At 47.3% G+C, this 21,658-nt stretch overlaps 1 protein-coding gene across 1 annotated transcript in view; it reads left to right on the forward strand.

Moving 5' to 3' along the window:
• Nucleotides 1-21,658, forward strand: part of GRIK4 (glutamate receptor, ionotropic, kainate 4) — a 315,486-nt gene that overhangs the window by 178,162 nt on the left and 115,666 nt on the right. Inside the window, exons 5-6 of the mRNA XM_010830486.1 lie at nucleotides 4,356-4,534; nucleotides 8,892-8,945. Of these exons, the coding sequence (XP_010828788.1) occupies nucleotides 4,356-4,534; nucleotides 8,892-8,945 (233 nt within the window). The remainder of the gene's footprint in view (nucleotides 1-4,355; nucleotides 4,535-8,891; nucleotides 8,946-21,658) is intronic.

The following is a 21,658-nucleotide window of genomic DNA, read 5'->3' on the forward strand; positions in this document are numbered from 1 at the left end:
TCTAATTCATAAAGAATCTCTGGGCTAGAAAGACACCAACATCTTTGTAGTTCAGCTTTCCAACCACTGATTTAATTTCCTCTACAACCATCCTAAAATGGGGCTTCAGTCTTTCCTTGATTACCTCCAGCCATGGGGAACTCACTCCCTCACAATGTAGGCCACTGCCTCTTTAGAGAGCTCCAACAGAGTTCTTCCTTACACTGAGCTAAGTACGGCCCCTGCGAGTTCCATCCATTCACTGTTCCTGGGCGTAGTCCTTGACTATAAATCCACAGCAAGTCTGTCTTGTGACAGCCCCTCCCCTCTTCCTCAGGCCAGGCACCCCTTCCTTCAGTGGCTCCTCAAGTGACATGGTGTCTGCTCCCACCTGGCACTGCTTCTCCCTTGACTTCTTAGGAAGGAGTCTATCCCTCTCACAGTCTCTGCTCAGTCCACCAGCAAGAACCGTGCACCTTGCCTCACACTGAGGCTGAGCTGCAGAGTTTGAAATAGGATCCCTACCCAACGCTGTGAAATAATTAGACTACATGTTATCTGTTGTAATATATGCATATATGCATAAGCATATGCTATCAAATGTTTCTTATGGTTTATAACCAAGGGCTGTATCCTGCGAATTGGATAATAAATCCTGAACGAGTTGGAAGAAGAGAGAAGGGGAGGGTGGGGGCTGGAGAGTGGAGAGAAGGTTTTGGTGGGGAGGGGACGGGGTGAAGGAGAGTTAGGATGTGAAGGGATGGGGGAGGGGTGGATGAAAACCAGCTTGGTGGGGTGCCTTCTGGGTGACAGTCACTGATCTGCTCATTTGACTCCCCCATAAGGTAGTCATTACCCGTATCTCATGGATGGGTACACAGAGGGGCAGGGGGCAGAGGGAGTGGCCCCCACCAGCTAACCTGGTGGTGCGGGAGCTGGGATTCACGGCAGCTGACTTTGTGCTCTTGCTACTTTAACCTCTGTGCAGCCTGGGAAGAGGAGGGACTCCTAGGAGATCCTGGGGGAGGTGGCAGACCTCCCAGGGACTCTTCTCCCCTGCCTCCCGGCAAACAGGGTTGGATGAGATGCTGCTTCTTGCTTAAAGGGCAGCAGAGCACCCCCAAGGGGCCGCGGGGGTGGGGCACGTGGGCGTTGCTGGTAGCAGGGTCCCCATTTTCCTGACACCTAGGGGACCTCTTTCCCTGGGAGCTCAGTGCACCTGCCAGCTTTCAAGGCACGCAGGGTCCCTGGGCTGCCTTTTCCAGGCTGCTCCATGCTGTGTGTAATTGTACTGTCACTCCCCAGGCTTCCGTCTCGTCCCACTGAGTTTCATTGCCCATCTGAAGGATCCCAGGGCATTTGGCCTCTCTCCCAGTCGAACTCCAAAGGTTCTCCCTGCTGCATTCCAGGCCCAGTGGGGAGTTCACCCCCACCACCCCTCCCCTGCTCATACCTCCAGCTGCTCCCCTAGAGCGTGTCCTGAGGACAAATCTTGCCTTGAGCCAAGGAGCTGGCCAAGACTCCAGCAGCTCCAGTTCTGTGGCCTCCCTGATCTCCTTGTCCTTTTGATCAGGTGCTTAGACCTTTGTCCGAGTGAGATTTTGCTTTTCACAACATCTCTGTGAAGATATGAATATTCTCTGAATTTTACATATAGGATGCAATGCAGCTGCCCCATAGAAAACCAGATTTTTAGGCCACCAAACAAAATAGGGATATGATTTGGGGCTTTACAAAAATTTTTATTGGAATATCGTTGATTTCCAAAGTTGTGTTAGTTTCACGGGCACAGCACAGTGGATCAGATACACATATACATATGTTCACTCTTTTTTTAGATTCTTTTCCATATGGGTCATGATAGAGTATCGAGTAGAGTTCCCTGTGCTGTACTGTAGGTCCTTGTTATCTATTTTATACACAGTCCTGGGCATATGATTTGAACTTTGCTATACACTTAGCTGGGCTTTCCAAGGTGTCACTAGTGATAAAGAACCCACCTGCCAATGCAAGAGACATAAAAGATGTGGGTTCGATCCCTGGGTCGGGAAGATTCCCTAAAGAAGGGCATGCCCACCCACTCCAGTGTTCTTGCCTAGAGAATCCCATGGACAGAGGAACCTGGTGGGCCATGGTCCATAGGGTAGGGTTGGACTGCAAAGAGTTGGACACAACTAAGCGACTGAACATGCTTGCACACACTTAGCTGCAGCTCCTGGCCTCTGAGACCCTGGAGGGCAGGGTCTGTACCTGACCCGTCTTCTCTGCTGGTGTCTTGTCAGCCCAGTGCCTGGCACCAGGACAGTGAGTGTTGGATGAACAGATGAGCACCTTCCTCCCTCTTCTTCTGCCTCACTAAGCCGCCATTCCTGACCTTTGTGTTCTTATGGGATCGAGTAGATACAGGAGAAGCAATGTTGATTCCATGCATACCAGCTCCCAGCCTGCTTTCACATAGGATCTCAGTGAGTTCTCACCTGTTATGCCCATTTTACCGATGAAGATTGAGACTTGAAGAGGTTAGATGGGTCTCAAGCTCACACAGCTAGCGACAGTTGACCCTGAGCTTGAATCCAGATCTGCATCAAAGTTGGCAGGTGGAGCCCCGGCAGCTTCGGTGCCCTTCTGGATGGAGGGTGGTGGTGTGGAGCTGTGAGGGACACAGACAGCAGCAGGGGGTCTAACAAGCCTCCGCTGAGGCCTGTTTGGAAAGGAAGGAAAAACCAACTTGACTCTGGGCTTGCACAGACCGCGTTGCTGAAACCTCTTTGTGAAGGACAGGCCCTCCAGGGGCTTCTCTCCAGTTCTTCTCCATTCTTCATCTACAATGCTTCTCCTACCGCAGCCCCTAGTTCCTGGGACCACCTTTTCAGGAGCCGGGGTGGGGGTGGGAGTTAGGCACTGGCCCCGCCTTCCAGGGCTCCATCTCCATCACCCCCGGTGCAGCCTGCTCCCTCGTTCCCTCCACCCTGCTGCCTCTTCCTTGTTCACAAAGCACACCAAGGCTTTCGCCCCCAAGACCTGAGACGCGTGAACCAAGCCTCCCTGGGTTCTGTGCCTGCTCCTCCTGGTGGGTTTTATCCTAAGAGGAAGTCTGGACTCGGGAAGAGGATGGGATGGAGATGAGGAAATGGGAATTCTGGTCCCAGCTCTTTTCCTGGGCACATCCTGTCATTTCTCTACAAAATGAGGAAGCTGGTACAATGCTCTCTATTTTTTTTTTTTTTTTATATTTATTTACTTGGCTGTGCTGGGTCTTCGTTATGGCACTGGGGATCTCTGATCTTTGTTGCAGCATGCAGGACCTTTGATTGGAGTTTGCGAATCCTTAGTTGCAGCAAGTGAGATCTAGTTCTCCAACCAGGGAGGGAACCCGGGCCCCCTGCATTGGGATTGTGGAATCTTCGCCACTGGACCACCAAGGAAGTCCTTACAATGCTCTTCAGATGCCCCCTCATCTTACCTTTTGGTCCTCAAGGATCCGGAGGAGGTTTAACCTGCACAAGGAAAAGGCTTCTTTGGGGTCATATTCATGACCTCCCTGCATTTAATATTCCTTTAACCAGTGCAGACACCAGAACACCGGGCTCTTTGACTTGTCAGAGAGCATCCTTCCCCGGGCCATCCACCGTGACAGTGTCTGGGAGAGTTCCTGCTCTCCTGCCTCCTGCTCGCCTCTGTGCTATGGGATTGGAATACTTTGTATGATCTTGGGAGGACTTAAACAAGATGAGCCATTAAAATGTTTAGCCCATTACCTGGAACGCAATAAGAATTCAATGAATGTTACTCTTGTCATTGATTGGCTTTGGGGAGCAAATGCCTATAGGTCTCTTTCCATTGGAATTGAGACCACTGTCTTCCCAGGAGACCCCCACCCATGCACACACCCTCCTCCTGGCCTTTTCAGAGATGTCATTGAAGACCCATGTGTCTTGGTGACATCCATCTGGAATCCCTTCTCCCACGTGCCTGGCGGCGGAGAGCAAGGGCCTGGCAGAATCCTTAGCTCAGGATCCCCAGCTGTTCTGGGCCCACCTGACTGCCTGCTGAGGTGCAGTTCAAAACCCGTTCTTTTATAATCATAACAATACCTTGTCTCAGAGCAGCCCCTGTGCTCTGAGGAGTTCAAAGCGTTTTGCTAGATCTGTTTTCTGGGCTTTGTGACCTGGAGGGAACTGCTCCCTGACCTCCACCATGGAAATAAAAGCCGGATGTAACATTTATGAGGGCTCACCATGTGCGATGCTCCGGCCTAACCACTTGATGCCAGACCCAGGACTCTGCTTCCCTCCCGAGTTTTCTGGCTTTGGCTCCCGTGTCTCCTGAGGCAGCACCGTGGACCCTCAGGGGCTTCGTCCTCTCTTCCCCTCCAGGCCTTTTAAACCTAGAGAAGCTCCTCCGGCAATTCCTTATCTCCAAGGACACACTCTCGGTCCGGATGCTGGATGACGCCAGGGACCCCACCCCGCTCCTCAAGGAGATCCGGGACGACAAGACCGCCACCATCATCATACATGCCAACGCCTCCATGTCCCACACCATCCTCCTGAAGGTGGGCACCGGGCCGGGCGGGTGCTGGTGGGCAACGAGCATCCCTCTCCTTCCCTCTGCCTCTGAACTGACACTCTGCTCCCTTCTTGCCTTGGGTGTCCCCCCTGGGCCGAGGTTGAAGGAGCCCTGGGCTGGACCTCTGACCCCAACAGTGTGCTCAGTTCCAGTGAACAGCTCCTGAAAGTTAAGAGGAAAACGTAGGAGGATGCAACGTCACAGAGACATTTAACTCTCGGTGCAACAGGGCAGCCGCCGGCTGAGACGCTGGCCACACCTAGATCTGCCAGGGGCTCTGTGGTTCAGGGGTTCCTAGGAGGGGCAAGGCTGGTGGGGTGGGCTACTCGGGCGCTGAGACTATTTGCCAAACCGAGTAGAGGCATCTCCCTATTCTGACAGCCGGGGCTGTCTCGTCCGTGTGTATTACTGAGTGCCAGCCCTGTGTGTAATCTTTACACGTGTTCTATCGTTTACCGAGCGCTGCCGTGTCATTTTTCAATGTAATCCTCTCCGTGACCACATGAGGTGGACATGGTAGCATCCCCCGGCAGCGGAAGAAACTGAGAGTCTGCGAGATGAGCAGCTCTGTCCAAGGCCAGCCCTGGGAGGAGCAGCCTGCCTCAGTTCTCTTCACAGGAAATCAGTCCACTTCTCCCCCGCTCCCCACCCGCTCCCGGGGACACAGGGATCAGCCCTGGAATCAATGTATACACAGGGAAACTGGAACTCTCTGAGTGAGGCCGGTCCAAGAGAGAGAGACAGAGACACACACAGAGACACAGAAACAGAGGGAGAGAAGTCAGTGCCTGGGGGTCCATGCTGGACAAACAGCTTCGATCATCTGGGCATCCTTGGGACCACTGGGACTGTGTCCCGGGCTGGTGTCTGGGCTAAGCAAGCAACCCCAGACAGAGTGGACCCTGCCAGGCTCCGCCCTGGCTCCAGCAGCTCCCCCAGCCTCTCTGGGCTCATGGCCTCCTCGAGTGCCATTTTAATTGCACATCCACGTGCAGCCCGCCGTCTTCCACTGGGGGAATGAGGTTCCTCATTAACCTCAGCAGGGCTGCAAGGAGCCCAGCAGACACAGGATGATTCTCTCTTCCTCTCCCTCCTTGCTGTCTCCTCACCTACCCACCCCAGCTAGTTTAGTCTCAGAATTAATAAGAGATTTGAATGAAATTTCTCTGAGTACTGAGGGCCGTCCCTTCAGCCTGTTGCTATAGTAATTTTCTGCAGCTCCAAACCCACGTCTGTCTGTGTGGGTATACCCAACTCACAGGCACACACTCCAACACACAGTTTTTCTTTCTCTTTCTTCTCTTGTGTCCGGAGCTGTGATCAATGAAGTCATTGAGGATGGAAGAGCTGCAGGGCATGAGAGATGCAGGCTGAGGAGTTCTCAGGAGGGTGGGGAGGACTGCGGAGTAGGGAGCAAGATAGATGTCCCTCAGTCCCCCTGCCAAGGGCAGATCAGAACGTATGTTTCCCGTGCAGTAGCTGATTCCTGCCTGGACAGCCCCCAGGTGGAAGCCTTTTGGGGTCAGCCCTTGCCCAGGAATATTTCCCGGCTCCCAGCATATGTGGTTGCCTCCCTTCCTTTTAAAAAATATGTCTAGTTCATTGTTGAAATCTCGGAAAGTACAGAAAAGCCCATAGGAAAAAAATAAAAATCATTCACAATTCCATCACTGAGAGAGAACCACTATAAAATTTTGATATCAGGTCTTTCTGCCCTTAGAGACACATTTTTTTTTTCCTTTTTCAAAATTATTACACCCTGAACATACTCTTCTGGAACCTTTTTTTTTTCCCACTTAATTATATGCCATGCATTTTTTTCTCATGTCATGACATATTTTTCTACAAATATTATAATGGCTGCATCATTTCTTATCATATGGATGTACCATAATTTATTTAACCATCTCTTTATTGTTGGAGATACAGGTTGTTTTCACTCTCTGCTGTAATAAATAATGCTGGAATGCACATATTTTTACATAAATCTTTATGCACATTCATGAATATTTTCAGAGCATAAATTTCTAGGAGTGGAATTACTGAGTTAAAGGTATGCATGCTTTTAAGGATTTTGATATGATTTGCCAGCTTGCCTTTTTTAGAAAGTCTGTAAGGATTTACACTCCCACCAGTGGTGTATAGGTGTCTTATAGCACCCTTGCCAGTACTGGGTATTTTCATTAAAAACGCTTTTAATTTCTTTTTTATGGCTGTGCATTTGAAGGAAATTCCCTTGTAATGACTGTTATTAGCAAATGGTTCTGCTGGGTGGCCAGTGGCAGGCTTTCCTGAGGTCATCGATCAGCCCCAGCCCATGTAACCTTGGAACCAAACTCATCAATGAGCAGTGAGGTTTTGGAAAAGCTCGTCCCCATTTGAATTCCTAGAAGCCCCAGCAGGCTGACCTTGTATCCATCCTGGACTTGATCCGCATGCTTCCCTGAAGCACCAGGCTCTTCCTTCATGAGGTTACAACCTGGCCTTGAGGGAAGATAGACTCAGCGTGGGAAGCAGTGCAATCAGAGGGCGCCCGGAGCTTCTGGGAGCCTCACTGTGCACTCCTGAGCCTGGCCTCAGAGCTTGGCAGCGCTCCACTGTCTCTTGATTTCAGGAGGATTTTCAGAGTAATCCCCTATTTTATTGAGCGGCTGTTCCAGCAACGAATTTCATGTTTACCCAGAATTCAGGTCTTAAAAACCAAGGATCTCTTGTGTTTTATCTTTAGGACAGCAGATTTCACAAAGTGGGTTTTAACCATCCAACAGTGCCCTTTCTCAGCCCCCTGCCCCCAACCCATCCCTGGAACCAGGGGGCTCCCGTCAGGCAAGGCAGTGGTGAGAGGCAAGGGCATTATTATATGGATAATTTGGGGGGTGGGTGAAGAGGTGGAGGTGAGCACCATGCCCCCCTCCCCAGAAGTGGAGGCGTCACTGTAGCTTTGCTAGAGGAAGGAGAGGCCTTGAGCTCCATCATGACCCCTTGTAATCTTGCCCCAGTTGCCTCAATTTCTTATAGGGATGGTGATGATATATTGGGCTGGCCAAACAGTTTGTCTGGGTTATTCTGTAACTTGGAAAACCTGAACGAACTTTTCGGCCCACCAACCTAATAATTACCCCAGCCTGTCCTTCAAGGAACCTGTGAGAATGCTCACACAGTTATTGGAATCCCTGGGGAGATAAATAAGCTATAAAGGGAGAAGGCAATCATCCCTGGCTTTGTTTACCGCCCCCCACCCCCATGCACCTCAACAGTCATGACAAAAGTGGTTTCCTAGTGGCCAGGGCTGAAGGCTATGTGATGATCTAACCAACTGTCAGGAGGGATAGGGGACCTGGGGAGAGCTGGGCTCATTATTTCCATGATCTCCTTGTTAGCTTCTATAGCACCTGTCACACTCCAAGCCAGGCACATGGCACGGAAGGTTGCTTATAGAGGTATTTATGATGCTGCAAAGATCAGAGAAAAGGAGGCCCATCTGAACTAGCAGCTCCCAACCGTGGGCTGAGACTCCCTGGTGCACCATCACCAAGAGCACATCACTTGCTCCTCACTACTGATAAGACCGCAGTTTGCAAACGATTCACCTCTTTCCAGCATTGCCGCAGATTGAAGAATATGCCTATGAGGCATACTCACTCCCACCCTGACGAGGCTGGGGTTAATTTGGGAATTGCCTACAAGCCACCACTTTCCTGTCCATGCCTTGGCCCCTAAGAGGAGTGTGTCAGTAATTCCATCAATATCATAGTTCTCCAAGGGGCGTGTTGGGCTGCCTGGCTTTAATTTCATCTTTTCCACGTATGAGACGTGTGATCTTCTGGACAAGCTACACAGCCTTTGGTGCTTCAGTTTCCTCAGCTGTCAAAGGCAGGGTGGTGGGCAAGCAACAGTGTGCCTCAGCAGGTGAACCCTAGCCAAATGCTGTCCGGTGCTTGGTGTGGACCAAACAGCGCGTGTTAGCCACTGGTATTGTTAATGGTCGTGGAAATAATTATTATAGTCTTTTGTTATTTGTTTCATTTCCTGGAAAGTCACTTTGGTTTCCATAATCCCCAGTTATATCCATGGGAATGTGTACACATGAGAATATCAGCTACCATGAGTGTCACTGCAGGGGTGGAGGTGTGGTCTGGAGGGAGAGAGACCCTACTCTAGAAGCCAGGGTTTCTGTGCTCCGTCCTCCAAGGTTGAGGGTGGTGTAAGAACCAGTCAGTCAAGATGTTCTACTCTGCCGGTGGGGAGCCAGACCAGGGGCAGACACCTGGAGCCCTCTCTAGTCATGCACTTCCAGTGGGTTTTTCATTTTCCACTCTAATATCCTTCTCTTCCCTTTGCAGGCAGCGGAACTAGGGATGGTGTCAGCCTATTACACATACATCTTCACTAATCTGGTAAGACATTTTCACAGCTCACCTCTTTGGCATAGACAGTATCATTAATTAGGGTCAGTGGGGTGTGACGGAATGAAGCCCTGGAGATGGGCAGTAGGGGAAATGGACCAGAGGAGCAGATGCCAGCCAGAGAAGCAGGGCATTTGAGACACACGGAAACCCAGGAGCCCTGGGACTCTTGTCCTAACAATTCTTAGCCTAGAAGAATCTAATACCTCTGCTCAGATGCCACCAGCTGACCCCTCTGATGGTTGCATCTCCTCTATAGGTCCAGTTGCAGGCTGGCAGTTCAGTCCCTACATTTCCAGATCCTAATGTGGGCTGGCTTAGAATTAGGAACACTACAGCACAAAAATTACGCCTGTCCTAGGTAAGAGGTGTTATAACTGACACACTTTCAGAGGCCATATTTTTCAAATTTTCTTTTGCAGCCTAGAATACAGGCCTATAGAAATTTTATTGAGTCAAGTTGGAGCTCTAGTTTTGCCCCGTACCAGCTGTGTGCCCCTTAAACAAGCACTGAGCCTTGGTTTCCTTGTCTGTAAAATGGGTGTAAGGACAGCTACATCATGGAATTGCTATCATTTTGAAATGATGTAATTTAATCTGTGTTTATTTTGAAATCGTAAAGCATTATGTCATGTGAAACGTTGTGAAATATACACACTCTCAATTCAGTAGAAAGAACCTCAGAGAACAGGTTTAAAAACATTAGAACTTTTTATTTTGAGATAATTATAGATTCACAGAAAGTCACAAAGATAATACAGAGGGATGCCATGTAACTTTCACCCAGTTTTCTGCAATGGCTATATCTTATGTTATTACAGTACAATATCAAAACCAGGATATCAAAATATCAAGTCTGTTAAGACATATGTAGACGTGTGTAACTCTACTACAGTTAGGAAAAAAACCATTTCATTACCACAAAGATCTCGCTACTACCTTATAGTCATATCCACTTTCCTTCTTCCCACCAGTCCTAATCTCTAATAACTGCTAATCTGCTCTCTATTTCTAACTTTTGTTGTTGTTGTCGTTCAGTTGCTAAGTTGTGTCTGAATCTTTGCGACCCCATGGACTGCAGCACACCAGTTTCCCTTGTCCTTCACTATCTCCCAGAGTTTGCTCAAACTCATGTCCATTGAGTCAGTGATGTTATCTAACCATCTCATCCTCTGCCGCCCCCTTTTCCTTTTGCCTGCAATCTTTCCCAGCTTCAGGGTCTTTACCAATGAATTGGCTCTTCGCCTCAGGTAGCCAAACAATTGAAACTTCAGCTTCAGCAACAGTCTTTTCAATGGTATTCAGAGTTGATTTCCTTTAAGACTGACAAGTTTGATCTCCTTGCAGTCAAGGACTCTCCAGAGTCTTCTCCAGAACAAGTTTGAAAGCATCAGTTCTTCAGTGTTCTGCCTTCTTGGGTCCAGCTCTCACATCTGTTCATGACTATTGGAAAAACCATGGCTTTGCCTAACTTTTCTACTTTTATGTAAATGGAATCATGAGTAGATGACCTTTGAGGTTAAATTTTTTTCACTCAGTGTATTGCCCTCAGGATCCATCGAAGTTGTTGTGTGAATCAATAGTTTGCCCTTTATTTTTGCTGAGTCATATTTCTTGCTGTGGATGTACCTGTTTGCTTAATCATCCACCTATGGAGAGACATTTTAGTTGTTTCCAGTTTGGGGCTATTACAGATAGAGCTGTTATAAACAGTCATTCAGAGAAGAGGTTTAATTATTATGCATTTATTTATTTTATAAATGCATAAGATATCCAAATCATTTAAGTAGCCCCTTTATCTAGATATACTTTTTTAAATGTTTTTTAAAGTGTGCTGAGTCTTCGTTCTTGCAGGGACTTTCTCTAGTTGGTGGTGAGCGGAGGGGCTCTTGGGCACTTGGGCTTTAGTAGTTGTGGCACACAGGCTTAGTTGTGGAATTTTCCTGGACTAGGGATCGAACCCATGTCCCCTGCATTGGCAGCAAATTCTGGGAAGTCCCTGTCCAGACATACTTCTGATGTAACAGGCACTGAGCCAGGCATTAGAAATTAAAATGGGAATAAGAAACCAAGCTGGCCCAGCAAAAACCTATTGCAAACTGTCATATTGCAAAGTGGCAAATTCCATGAGATGTGGACACAAAATGCTTTAGACCCTAGAGTAGGGGCCACTTGCTCTACCTGGGGCAGTTAGGAAATGCTTCACAGAAGAAAGGGTCTTTAAGCTACATCCTGAAAGACAAGTAGACTTTTTCCTAGACAAACAAAGAACAGAATAACATTTGGGAATAAGGAACAGCATGCTCACATACTTGGAGATTTGAGTCCCTTCACACATATGGACTGCTCCAGGAATGGATGTGTCAGTTTATTATTACTCATTTGTCTATTTATAGCCATTTGTGAAAGTAACCTTCTTAAAAGATATAAGGCAGGTAACATCAAATGAATAATAATGAACTGGCACACCCATTCCTGGAGCAGTCCATGTGTTAGAAGGGACTCAAATCTCCAGGTATGTGAATATGCTGTTCCTTATTCTCAATGCCAATGCAGGAGACGTAAGAGATGTGGGTTCAATCCTTGGATCTGGAAGATCGCCTGAAGGAGGACACAGCAACCCACTCCAGTATTCTTACCTGGAGAATCCCATGGACAGAGGAACCTGGGGGGCTACAGTCCATAGGGTCGCCAAGAGCCAGACACGACTGAAGCGAGTTAGCACACACGCAGGTGTCAATGAACCACAAGAGCCTTGATGTGTTTAGGAAGCAGAATTCAACCTCACAGAGTTGACTCTCGAATCTGAAAATGGAAAAGGTTACCTGGGAGTTAAGACTTTCTTGGCCAACACAGGTGGTAGGGTAAACTAGGGGTCATGCAGTGTCCCTTCTGGGATTTAGGGGCCAGGGCCAGGTCTCCGGAAATGTCCTGCAAAGGCGAGGAGAGGGCTGCCCAAAAAGACAGGCTGGGATCCTGCCATCCCTGTTCATCTCTAGCGGTAGTTTTGTGAACAGCCCTTTCTTGTGGCTTCTGTGGCATTGTTCACCCTGAAGCATCCTATAGGTCTTTGCTGTCAGAGTTGAAAGCCCCCTTGAAGAATCCTGTATAGCTTCTCTTCTGGTGTAGGGACTCCCTCCACAGCAGGCTTGCCAAAAAGTCATTCAGCTGTCTTTTGCCTGGTACGCCCCACCACAGACCTGCCTGTTCCATTGTTGGAATTTTTAACTGAGGTCTAATCTACAGATAGAAAGCCACAGAGATCATATGTGAGCAGCTGAACGAACGTCCTCCAGGTGAGCACACCTGTGTAAGCAACACCCAGATCCAGACATAGAATATTGCCAGCACCACAGAAGTCCCCCGTGTGCCCTCCCAGCCACTGCCCCTCAGAATATAAAGCAGAAGGAACTGCTTTGTTGGCGTGTTTATTTAATTTATTTTTTCTATCTCACACTGCTGCTGTAAATCAGGGCATTAACATGGAAAAGGGAAGAAAAGGATTAGGCTATTCCCAGAGTGATGTGAAAGCATTTGCCTGGAGTAAGGAGGCATTTGGGGGAGCCCAGCAAGTTGGCAGAAGAATAAGGACAGATTAAACTCCATCTGTGTTCCATTTGGGGAGCCTGGGAAGCAGAGGGGAGGAGGGGGAGAAGGCAGGCCAGGGGCCACCTGCCTTGGGCCAGCCTGCCCCCAGGTTAGGCCGACAGGGTAGCCAAAGAGGAGGGAGTGGGGCAGCTAGAACTCACAGAAGTGTTTTTGCAGATGGAAGGAGGCTAGTCTTTTGAAAGATGAATTCCCAGGATGATAATGAGACTAAGGTGAGGTTGCTTGGCCTGGAGATGTTTAAGAAAGCATCACGGAGGCTTCCCCGGTGACTCAGTGATCAAGAATCTGCCTGCCAATGCAGGAGACGTGGGTTCCATCCCTGATCCAGAAAGATCCCACATGCCATGGAGCAACTAAGCCTAAGCCTATTGAGCCTGTGCTCTAGAGCCCAGGAACCACAACTACTGAAGCCCAAGTGCCTAAAGCCATGCTCTGCAAGAAGAGAAGCCATCGCAATGAGAAGCCTTTGCATTGCAACTAAGCAGTAACCCCCTTTCACTGCAATTAGAGAAAAGTCCACACACAGTGATGAAGACCCAGCAGAGCCAAATATAAATAAATAAAATTATATGCAAAAAAGAAGGCATCAGAGGACTTCCTGGCATCCAGTAGTTAAGACTTCACCTTCCAAGGCAGTGGTGCAGGTTCGATCTCTGCTCAGGGAAGTAAGATCCCACATGCTTCATGGCCAAAAACACCCCTCATAAAACAGAAGCAATATTGTTGTCATTTAGTCACTAAGTCACGTCAACTCTTGGCGACCCCGTGGACTGCAGCGTGCCAGGCTTCACTGTCCTACACTATCTCCTAGAGTTTGCTCAAATTCATGTCCATTGAGTCAGTGATGCTATCTAACCATCTCATCCTCTGCAACCCCCTTCTCTTCTTGCCCTCCATCTTTCTCAGCATTAGGTTCTTTTCCACTAAGTCGGCTCTTCGCATCAGGTAGCCAAAATATTGGAGCTTCAGCTTCAGCATCAGTCCTTCCAATGAATATTCAGGGTTGATTTCCTTTAGGACTGATTAGTTGGATCTCTGTGCAGTCCAAAAGACTCTCAAGAGTCTTCTCCAGAACCACAGTTTGAAAACATCAATTCTTCAGCACTCAGCCTTCTTGATGGTCCAACTCTCACATCTGTACATGACTACTGGAAAAACCATAGCTTTGACTATACAGACCTTTGTCAGCAAAGTGATGTCTTCGGCTTTTTAATATACCGTCTGGGTTTGTCATAGCTTTTCTTCCAAGGAGCAAGTGTCTTAATTTCATGGCTGCAGTCAACCTCTGCAGTGATTTTGGAGCCCAAGAAAATAAAACCTGTCACTGTTTCCACTTTTTGTGACAAATTCAATAAAGACTCTAAAAAATGATCCACATGAAAAAAAAGCTTTAAAAAAGTAAAAAAAGAAAGCGTCACCCCTGCTATGTCCCACCACTCCCTCTTCTCCAAAATGTTAATAAAGACTTTGATGATGAATTTTGTGGAGAAAACACTGACCCATGAAGTCAGGAGACCTAGATCAAGTCCCCACTCTGCCTTGTAATTGCTGTGTGACTTGGGGGGAGTTGCACTGACTCTCTGAGCCCCAGGTCTCTCATTTGTAAAATGGGGATAATGAAATCTTACAGGGTTGTTGTGAGGATAAAGAAAACTGTGTTATGAATTGCCAAATACTGTATGTTTTTAGGACAGTGTGTATTTTGGTCACACTCTGATATTTTCAGCTTTCAAAGGGCTTTTGTCCTTCTTGGGTGAACACAGAATGAGATGAGCTTTGGGAGGGTACCTTCCTCAGAGAGTTCTTTGAATCTGGAAATGACAGGATTCACACAGTTTGTGAGTTTGCAACAGGAAATCAGAAAAGTAACTGTGTAAATGATGATGGCTGAGTAATAGCCAAGAAAATATAAGCAAAGCCATTTCAAAAATCAGTCAGTGAGAGAATATTCTGGATACTTCTCATTAGTGCCTTGGCTCTCAGAAAGGACAGACCTTTATTAGGAGTGAAGAAACTATTTTTAAGTCCATTCTTTCTGCCCAGTTGCTGTTGGAGTCTTGAACCAGAGCAGGAGGGGCTTTATCTAGAGGGTCATAGGTGAGCCTCTGTGCTTCTCTAGAGGCCCAGTGGTCCCTGACTTTATGGCACCAGGGACGGCTTTTGTGGAAGACAATTTTTCCATGGACTGGAGGAGGGAGGATGGTTTCTGGATGATTCAAGCACATTACACTTACTATGCACTTTATTTCTATTATTATTACATCAGCTGCACCTCAGTTCATCAGGCATTAGATCCTGGAGGTTGGGAACCTCTGCTCTAGTCCTTCCCCCCAAATATAGATGCCACCTGGACTTTAATTCTTATTTATTTCTTTTCTGATTCTTCAAAGATGTCCATCATGTCCCATCTCTCTAAATTCGGCCACAGTGATGCAGCAAGCACTCAGATTTGCATTTGAGAGTTAGCACAAAGGTGCAGGCCTTTGCATTCGTAGACAAGACTAAGGACTCCAGGTTGCCTAGCTGTCAGCTGTGTGATCCAGTGCACCTTGCTCAGTCTCTCTGAGCCTGGGTGACCTCATCTGCGGGTGGACACTAACAATACCTGCCCTGGGAGATAACAGCCACACAGGAATTGACTCACAACACAAGTCTAGTAAAGGGAAGGTATTATTTTAAGAAGTCCTGGGCTTCCCTGGTGGCTCAGTGGTTAAGAATCCTCCTGCCAATGAAGGAGACACATTGAATGAAGTTCGATCCCTGGTCCTGGAGGATCCCACATGTGGTGGAGCAACTAAGCCCATCGCCAGAAGAGCTCTGCTCTAGAGCCTGGGAGCTGCAACCACTGAGCCCACGTGCCACAACTACCAATGCCCGCGAGCCCAAGCTTCACAGCCAGAGAAGCCATTGCAATGAGAAGCCCAAATACAGAAACCAGAGAGTAGCCCATACAGCAATGAAGACCCAGCACAGCCATAAATAAATAAATGAAGTTATAGAAAAGGAAGTTCTATTTGTGTTTCCCAGGTACCAAAAAGAACAGGAGATATTTATTTTGCTGTCCAGCCTCTAACAGCCTGTAAAAGTGACTCCTAAAATGCCATTTTATTAATTTCCAGACAATGAATAGAACGAGGTAGTTCAGTTATTGTGCAGTCACAATATTATTATTGTGTGAAATCAGGTAATATTTGTCTTTTGTGTCTGGCTTATTTTATTCAGCATAACGTTTTCTACATTCATCCATATTATAGCACATATCAGAACTTCATTCCTTTTTTTAAACTCTTGTTTTATAGTGGAAAATACACATAAAATTCACCATTTTAAGGATATCATTCAGTACAGTGAGTATATTTACATCGTTGGGTAACCATCATCACAATCCACGTTCAGAACCTTTTTCATCCTCAAACTGAGACCTTAAACCCATTAAACAGCAGCTCCCCACCCTCTCCCACTCCCAGCCCCTGGCAGCTACCATTTTGCTTTCTATCTCTATGAATTTGCCTCTTCTATATGCTTCATATAAATGGAATTCTAATGTTTGTCCTTAGGTGTCTGACTTATTTCACCTAGCATAATGTCTTCAGGGGTCATCTAGGTGTCAGAATTCCCTTCCTTTTTAAGGCTGAGTAATACATGAAAAAACTAAGATCATGGCACCTGGCCCCATTACTTCACGCAGATAGAGGAGGAAAAGGTGGAAGTAGTGACAGATTTCCTCTTCTTGGGCTCTAAAATCACTGCAGATGGTAACTGCAGCCATGAAATCAGAAGATGATTGCTTCTTGTCAGGAAAGTGTGCTGAAAAGCAGAGACATTCCTCTGCCGACAAAGGTCTGTACAGTCAAGGCTATGGTCTTCCCAGTGGCCATGTACGGCTGTGCGAGCTGGATGGTAAAGAAGGTGTAACGCCAAAGAATTGATGCCTTTGGACTATGGTGCTGAAGAAGATTCCTGAGAGTCCCTTGGACAGCAAGGAGATCAAACCAGTCAATCTTAAGGGAGATCAACCCTGAATACTCGTTGTAAGGACTGATGCTGAGGTTGAAACTCCAGTATTTTCCTCATCTAATGAGAACAGCCGACTCATTGGAAAAGTCCCTGATGCTGGGAAAGATTGATGGCAGGAGAAGAGGGTGTCAGAGGATGAGATGGCTGGATGGCATCACTGACTCAACGGACATGAGTTTGAGCAAACTCTGGGAGATGGAAGGACAAGGAAGCCTGATGTGCTGCAGTCCATGGGGTCACAGAGACTTGGACACGACTTAGCGACTGAAAGAACAACGGTAATCCACTTTACGTATATACCGCACTTTATCTCTTCATCCATCAATATGGACATTAATGTTGCTTCTTCCTTTTGACTATTATGAATAGTGTCTCAGTGAACGCAGGTATGCAAATACCTGTTCAAGTCCCTGCTTTCCATCCTCTTGGATATATATCTGGTAGTGAAATTGCTGGATCATATGGTAATTCTGTGTTTGATTTTTGAGGAACACCATAGTCTTTTCTAGCTGTACCATTTTTATCCCACCAGTAATGAATGAGGGTTTGAGTTCCCCCACATCCTCCCAATGCCTGTTATTGTTTGTTTTTGTGATAATAGCCATCTTAATGGCATGAAGTGTTCAGATGTGTTTCTTACTTCTATTTGGAGTTTTCCCATTGAAAGAAGTGAGAGTGAATGGCTGAAGTGGAGAATCCTGATTAGAAAGTTTTCTAATGAGAGAAAGAAGCTGTAAAAACCCAGTTTTTATTTACTATATTTATCAGTTATTGTGCAGTCACAATATTATTGTTGTGTGGAATCATGTAATATTTGTGTCTGGCTTATTTCACTCAGCATAATGTTTTCTGGGTTCATCCACATTATAGCAGTATCAGAACTTCATTGCTTTTTTTAAAATTCTTTTTTTTTATAGTGGTAAATATATATAAAATCTGTCAGACCTGGTGAAAACCCTCAGTCTGGGAGCTTCCTAACTGTGCACCCTGATGCTCTTGGCAGGCCTCAGTTTCCCCATATGTAAAATGTGAATCATAATATTCATCTCAGGAAATCTTGGTAAAATGAAAAATCAGCAATGGATAACACTCTGTATCTGGTAGGCAATGCCAACTGCAGTTCCATGGTTTCACACAGTAGACGTGTCATTTCTCACTCACAGTCCTCCAGGTGTGTTTTGGATCATCGGGCAGCCTTCCAGAAGGTCATCTGGAAGCCCAGATTTCTTCCAGATTCTAATGTGTCCACTGAGAGGCCAGGAAAAGGACAAAACACAGTGGGTCAGACACGAGAGGGTTTGGGGGGGCCAGGCCTGGAAGTGGCCCATAGTATCTGTCCTCTTAATCCATTGGCTGAAACTTGGCCACATGCTCACACCTACCGCAAGGGAGATGGGGAAACATCATGTCCTGTGTGCCCAGGGAGAAGAGGATATGGGAATGCTGATTAGCTAGCCACATCTGTTGCATTATTAAATGATTAATGATCATCGCAGGTCTCTTTCCTGTATTCTAGAAGAGCAATTAGCAACCTAAGCCCTGGCGTGTCTGTTTAGAGGCTAGCTGACCCTATACATGGAGACCAGCACTTTATTATAAAGGTGTCAGTGAGTGAGTGAAAGTTGCTCAGTCATGTCTAACTCTTTGCGACCCCATGGACTATACAGTCCATGGAATTCTCCAGGCCAGAATACTGGAGTGGGTAGCCTTTCCCTTCTCCAGGGGATCTTCCCAACCCAGGGATCGAACCCAGGTCTCCACATTGCAGGCGATTCTTTACCAGCTGAGGACAAGGGAAGCAAACTTGTCAGCTGCCTTATAACTAAAAGCGTCTGCGTCTTGCATGCTCTTGCCCAGGTGGGCTGCTGGCCTGATGGTCCTGTCTGGTGCTTCCAGGCGAGGCATGCACTGAACAGGTATGGATTCACTGTGCTCATCCTGCTCCTTAGTCTAGAAGCAGCCTCTGTACTCCAGTCAGCCTCCAGGTTTGGCTGTGGGAATCGTTGTTCCGCAAGACTGATGGGAGTTTGGATAAAGGATGTGAAGAATTAAGGGCCTTTGGGCAAAGCCCAGTCGGCCGCTGAGATAGCAGAGATGCCATCTGAAGAGAGGAGGTGAAGGAGGAAGTGCAGTTTGAGCTAATAAATCTGGGAGGATTATCCAGCTACTAATGAACCCAGGGAGATTCGCAATCACTGCCTAATAGAAAAGATAAAATCACCCTAATCTATTGTCAGTGAGCACAGATGGGCCTGGTGCCAAAGCAGGGAGCCACCGCCTTGGCAGGAAAAGTGTAGAGATTTAGGGTAAGGGTCAGAATCGTGAAATGTCCAGAAAAAGTAGGAAATGGGCCCTGGAAGTGGGAACTATATGGTCTGTGGGCCACCTGGGCTGCTCCCAACATTGTAGGCAGCATGGCTTGCTGGATGCTGTGATCATCTTTTCATTTTCCTGCCCTAGGTAGGGCTAGAGTGCCAGGCTCTTGCCACCACCACTGTGCTGGAGGGCACAATGCCATTTGTGCCATATGTATAGAGGCGGTTAACATCTCAGAGTTGTTCCCTTGGGGACTCTAGAGAGAAGGAACTTGGTGCTGGCTGGGTATTGGAAGGCATGAGGCAGGGTTACACCAGCACCTGAATGGTTAATGGTTATATTAGCACCTGTAGGGTTATACTTGCATGGTAAGGGTTATACGAACAGGAGGCCTCATCATATATAGTTATAGCCCCGCTACTAACTAGTGGTCAACATAGTATTAGTCAAAGTTGATATTTATTACCTACCTTCTGCATGCTAGACTCTGTCACAAGTGCTTTTCAGTTATTTTCTTACTTAAACCTCACCCAACAGCTCTAAGAGAGCCCTCTTTTATCCCTATTTTAGAGATGAGCAAGTTGAGGCTCATAAAATTTTGATACGTTGCTCAAGGTAGTAACCCAAGCATTTAGCTTTTAGCCACCTCACTCTACTGCATTTATCTAGGCAAGCCGTTTCTCCTCCCTGTGCTTCAGTTTTTTCATCTGAAAACTATGAGGTTGTATTAATGTAGGTGATCTTTGAGGTTCTTTACAGTCCTGGACTTATTTCATCCCACACATGTTGAGGGCATTTCAATTCACAGCACTCTGTGGTTGGGAATATTTCCTGGAGAAGAGGAGAGGATGACCCATTAGATCGAGGGCCCATGGCTGTTTAGCTAACAGCTCCCTGGATTCCCAAAGAGTAGCCAGGTCCGACAGAAATAACTCCTTTGTGCCCCAGTCTCTATCTTGTTTGGGCAGGATGGATATATGCAGCCAATTTTTCTCCTCTGGGTCCATGTTACTGTCAAGCAGACTGAGCCTGTGTTTATTTTTCTAGAGGTTTATCAGAGAGATTAGCCATAAGTAATTGAAATTGCTAAAATTATTACAGAAAGGGGAGCCAGGGCAGTCAGGGAGGGAAGAAACAAATGATTCCAAAGGATGCAAACGCTCACTGTCCTGCTGTCCTGCTCCTCTCTGTGATGAGCCAACACGATTCATTGTAGGTCTTCCTTAAATGCCAGTTTCTCGAGGTGTTTTCTGCTGACGTCCCCTGTGCTGAGTTCCGTTACACACTCTCAGAGCACCCTGTCTTCTGTATTTTGTAGCATCCATCTCAAGCAGGAATTCCTTCTTCTACGTCTCACCTTTCCATCAGACCGTGAATTTCATAAAAGAAAGACCAAGTCTGGGCTTTCCCGGTAGCTCAGCAGTAAAGAATCCGCCTGCAATGTGGGAGACCCTGGGTTGGGAAGATCCCCTGGAAGAGGCAATGGCAATCCACTCCAGTATTCTTGCCTGGAGAGTCCCATGGACAGAAGAGCCTGGTAGGTTACAGTCCATAGGGTTGCAGAGTTGGGCACAACTGAAGTGACTGAGTGCACACACGCACACACACACACACAAGACCAAGTCTGTCTTGTCCATCACTATACCCCAGTAGCCTACTGGCATATAGTAGGTGCTCAATAAATACTGAGTTAATGAGTGGAGAAGTTCATAACCTTATAGAGTTCTTGGACTAGATGGCTGGCCAGGATTAAGGCTCATCTCCTTCATCCAACAGGAATTCAGCTCATCCCAAGTAAGCCCAATGAGTGCAAAGGTCCCCAGCTCAGCCAGGAGGAGCAGGGCTCAGTGCCCCTTTTCCTGAGGATGCCTGCATTTTCATAGCCCACACGGTAACCACTTGGTCTGGAACACTCTTCCTCCATTCTGTGCCAGACAGATTTGAAATTAAGGGTGTGCAAGTTGCTGAGGCTGAAACTCCAGTACTTTGGCCATCTCATGCAAAGAGTTGACTCATTGGAAAAGACTCTGATGCTGGGAGGAATTGGGGGCAGGAGTAGAAGGGGACGACAGAAGATGAGATGGCTGGATGGCATCACTGACTCAATGCTCGTGAGTTTGGGTGAACTCCGGGAGTTGGTGATAGACAGGGAGGCCTGGCGTGCTGCGATTCATGGGGTCACAAAGAGTCAGACACAACTGAGCAACTGAACTGAACTGAAGTTCAGCAAGGATGGTTTTGTTCAGGATCCAAAACATGGAGTATCAGGGGGTTCTTTTTTTTTTGCCACACTATGCAGCATGCAAGATCTTAATTCCCCAACTAGGGATCAAACCCACACCCCTGTAGTAGCAGGGTGAAGCCTTAACCACGGGACTGCCAGGGAAGTCCCCTATCAGGGAGTTCTGGTAAGTGAGGGTGGTGTTGAAACCTGTGGCCCCTGATTGACACCAATACTGACCATAGAAGTGAGAACGGGCAAAAGAGTGCAAGGACTGTGCTGAGTGACCTGTCACCTGGGGCTGCTTCCTCTCCTGGCCACACCTTGCCTGGTTCAGCCTTGGTCAAGCAGCCTCTTCCAGCCAATGCCTGGCACTCCTGAGCCAGAACCCAAAGGTCTCTGAAACAAAACCTCCGCTTTGGGTTTCCAAGATCATTATGAAATTATCTAGTCCCGTCCACCATCCCTATGACTTGGCACACAAGGTTGGTGAGCCTCATGACTGTCATGACACAGAGGGTGGAAACATGGCTTAATGGAG

The sequence above is a fragment of the Bison bison genome, unplaced genomic scaffold (assembly GCF_000754665.1).
Source record: "Bison bison bison isolate TAMUID 2011002044 unplaced genomic scaffold, Bison_UMD1.0 scf7180017864518, whole genome shotgun sequence".
In the NCBI taxonomy this organism is placed as follows: domain Eukaryota; kingdom Metazoa; phylum Chordata; class Mammalia; order Artiodactyla; family Bovidae; genus Bison; species Bison bison.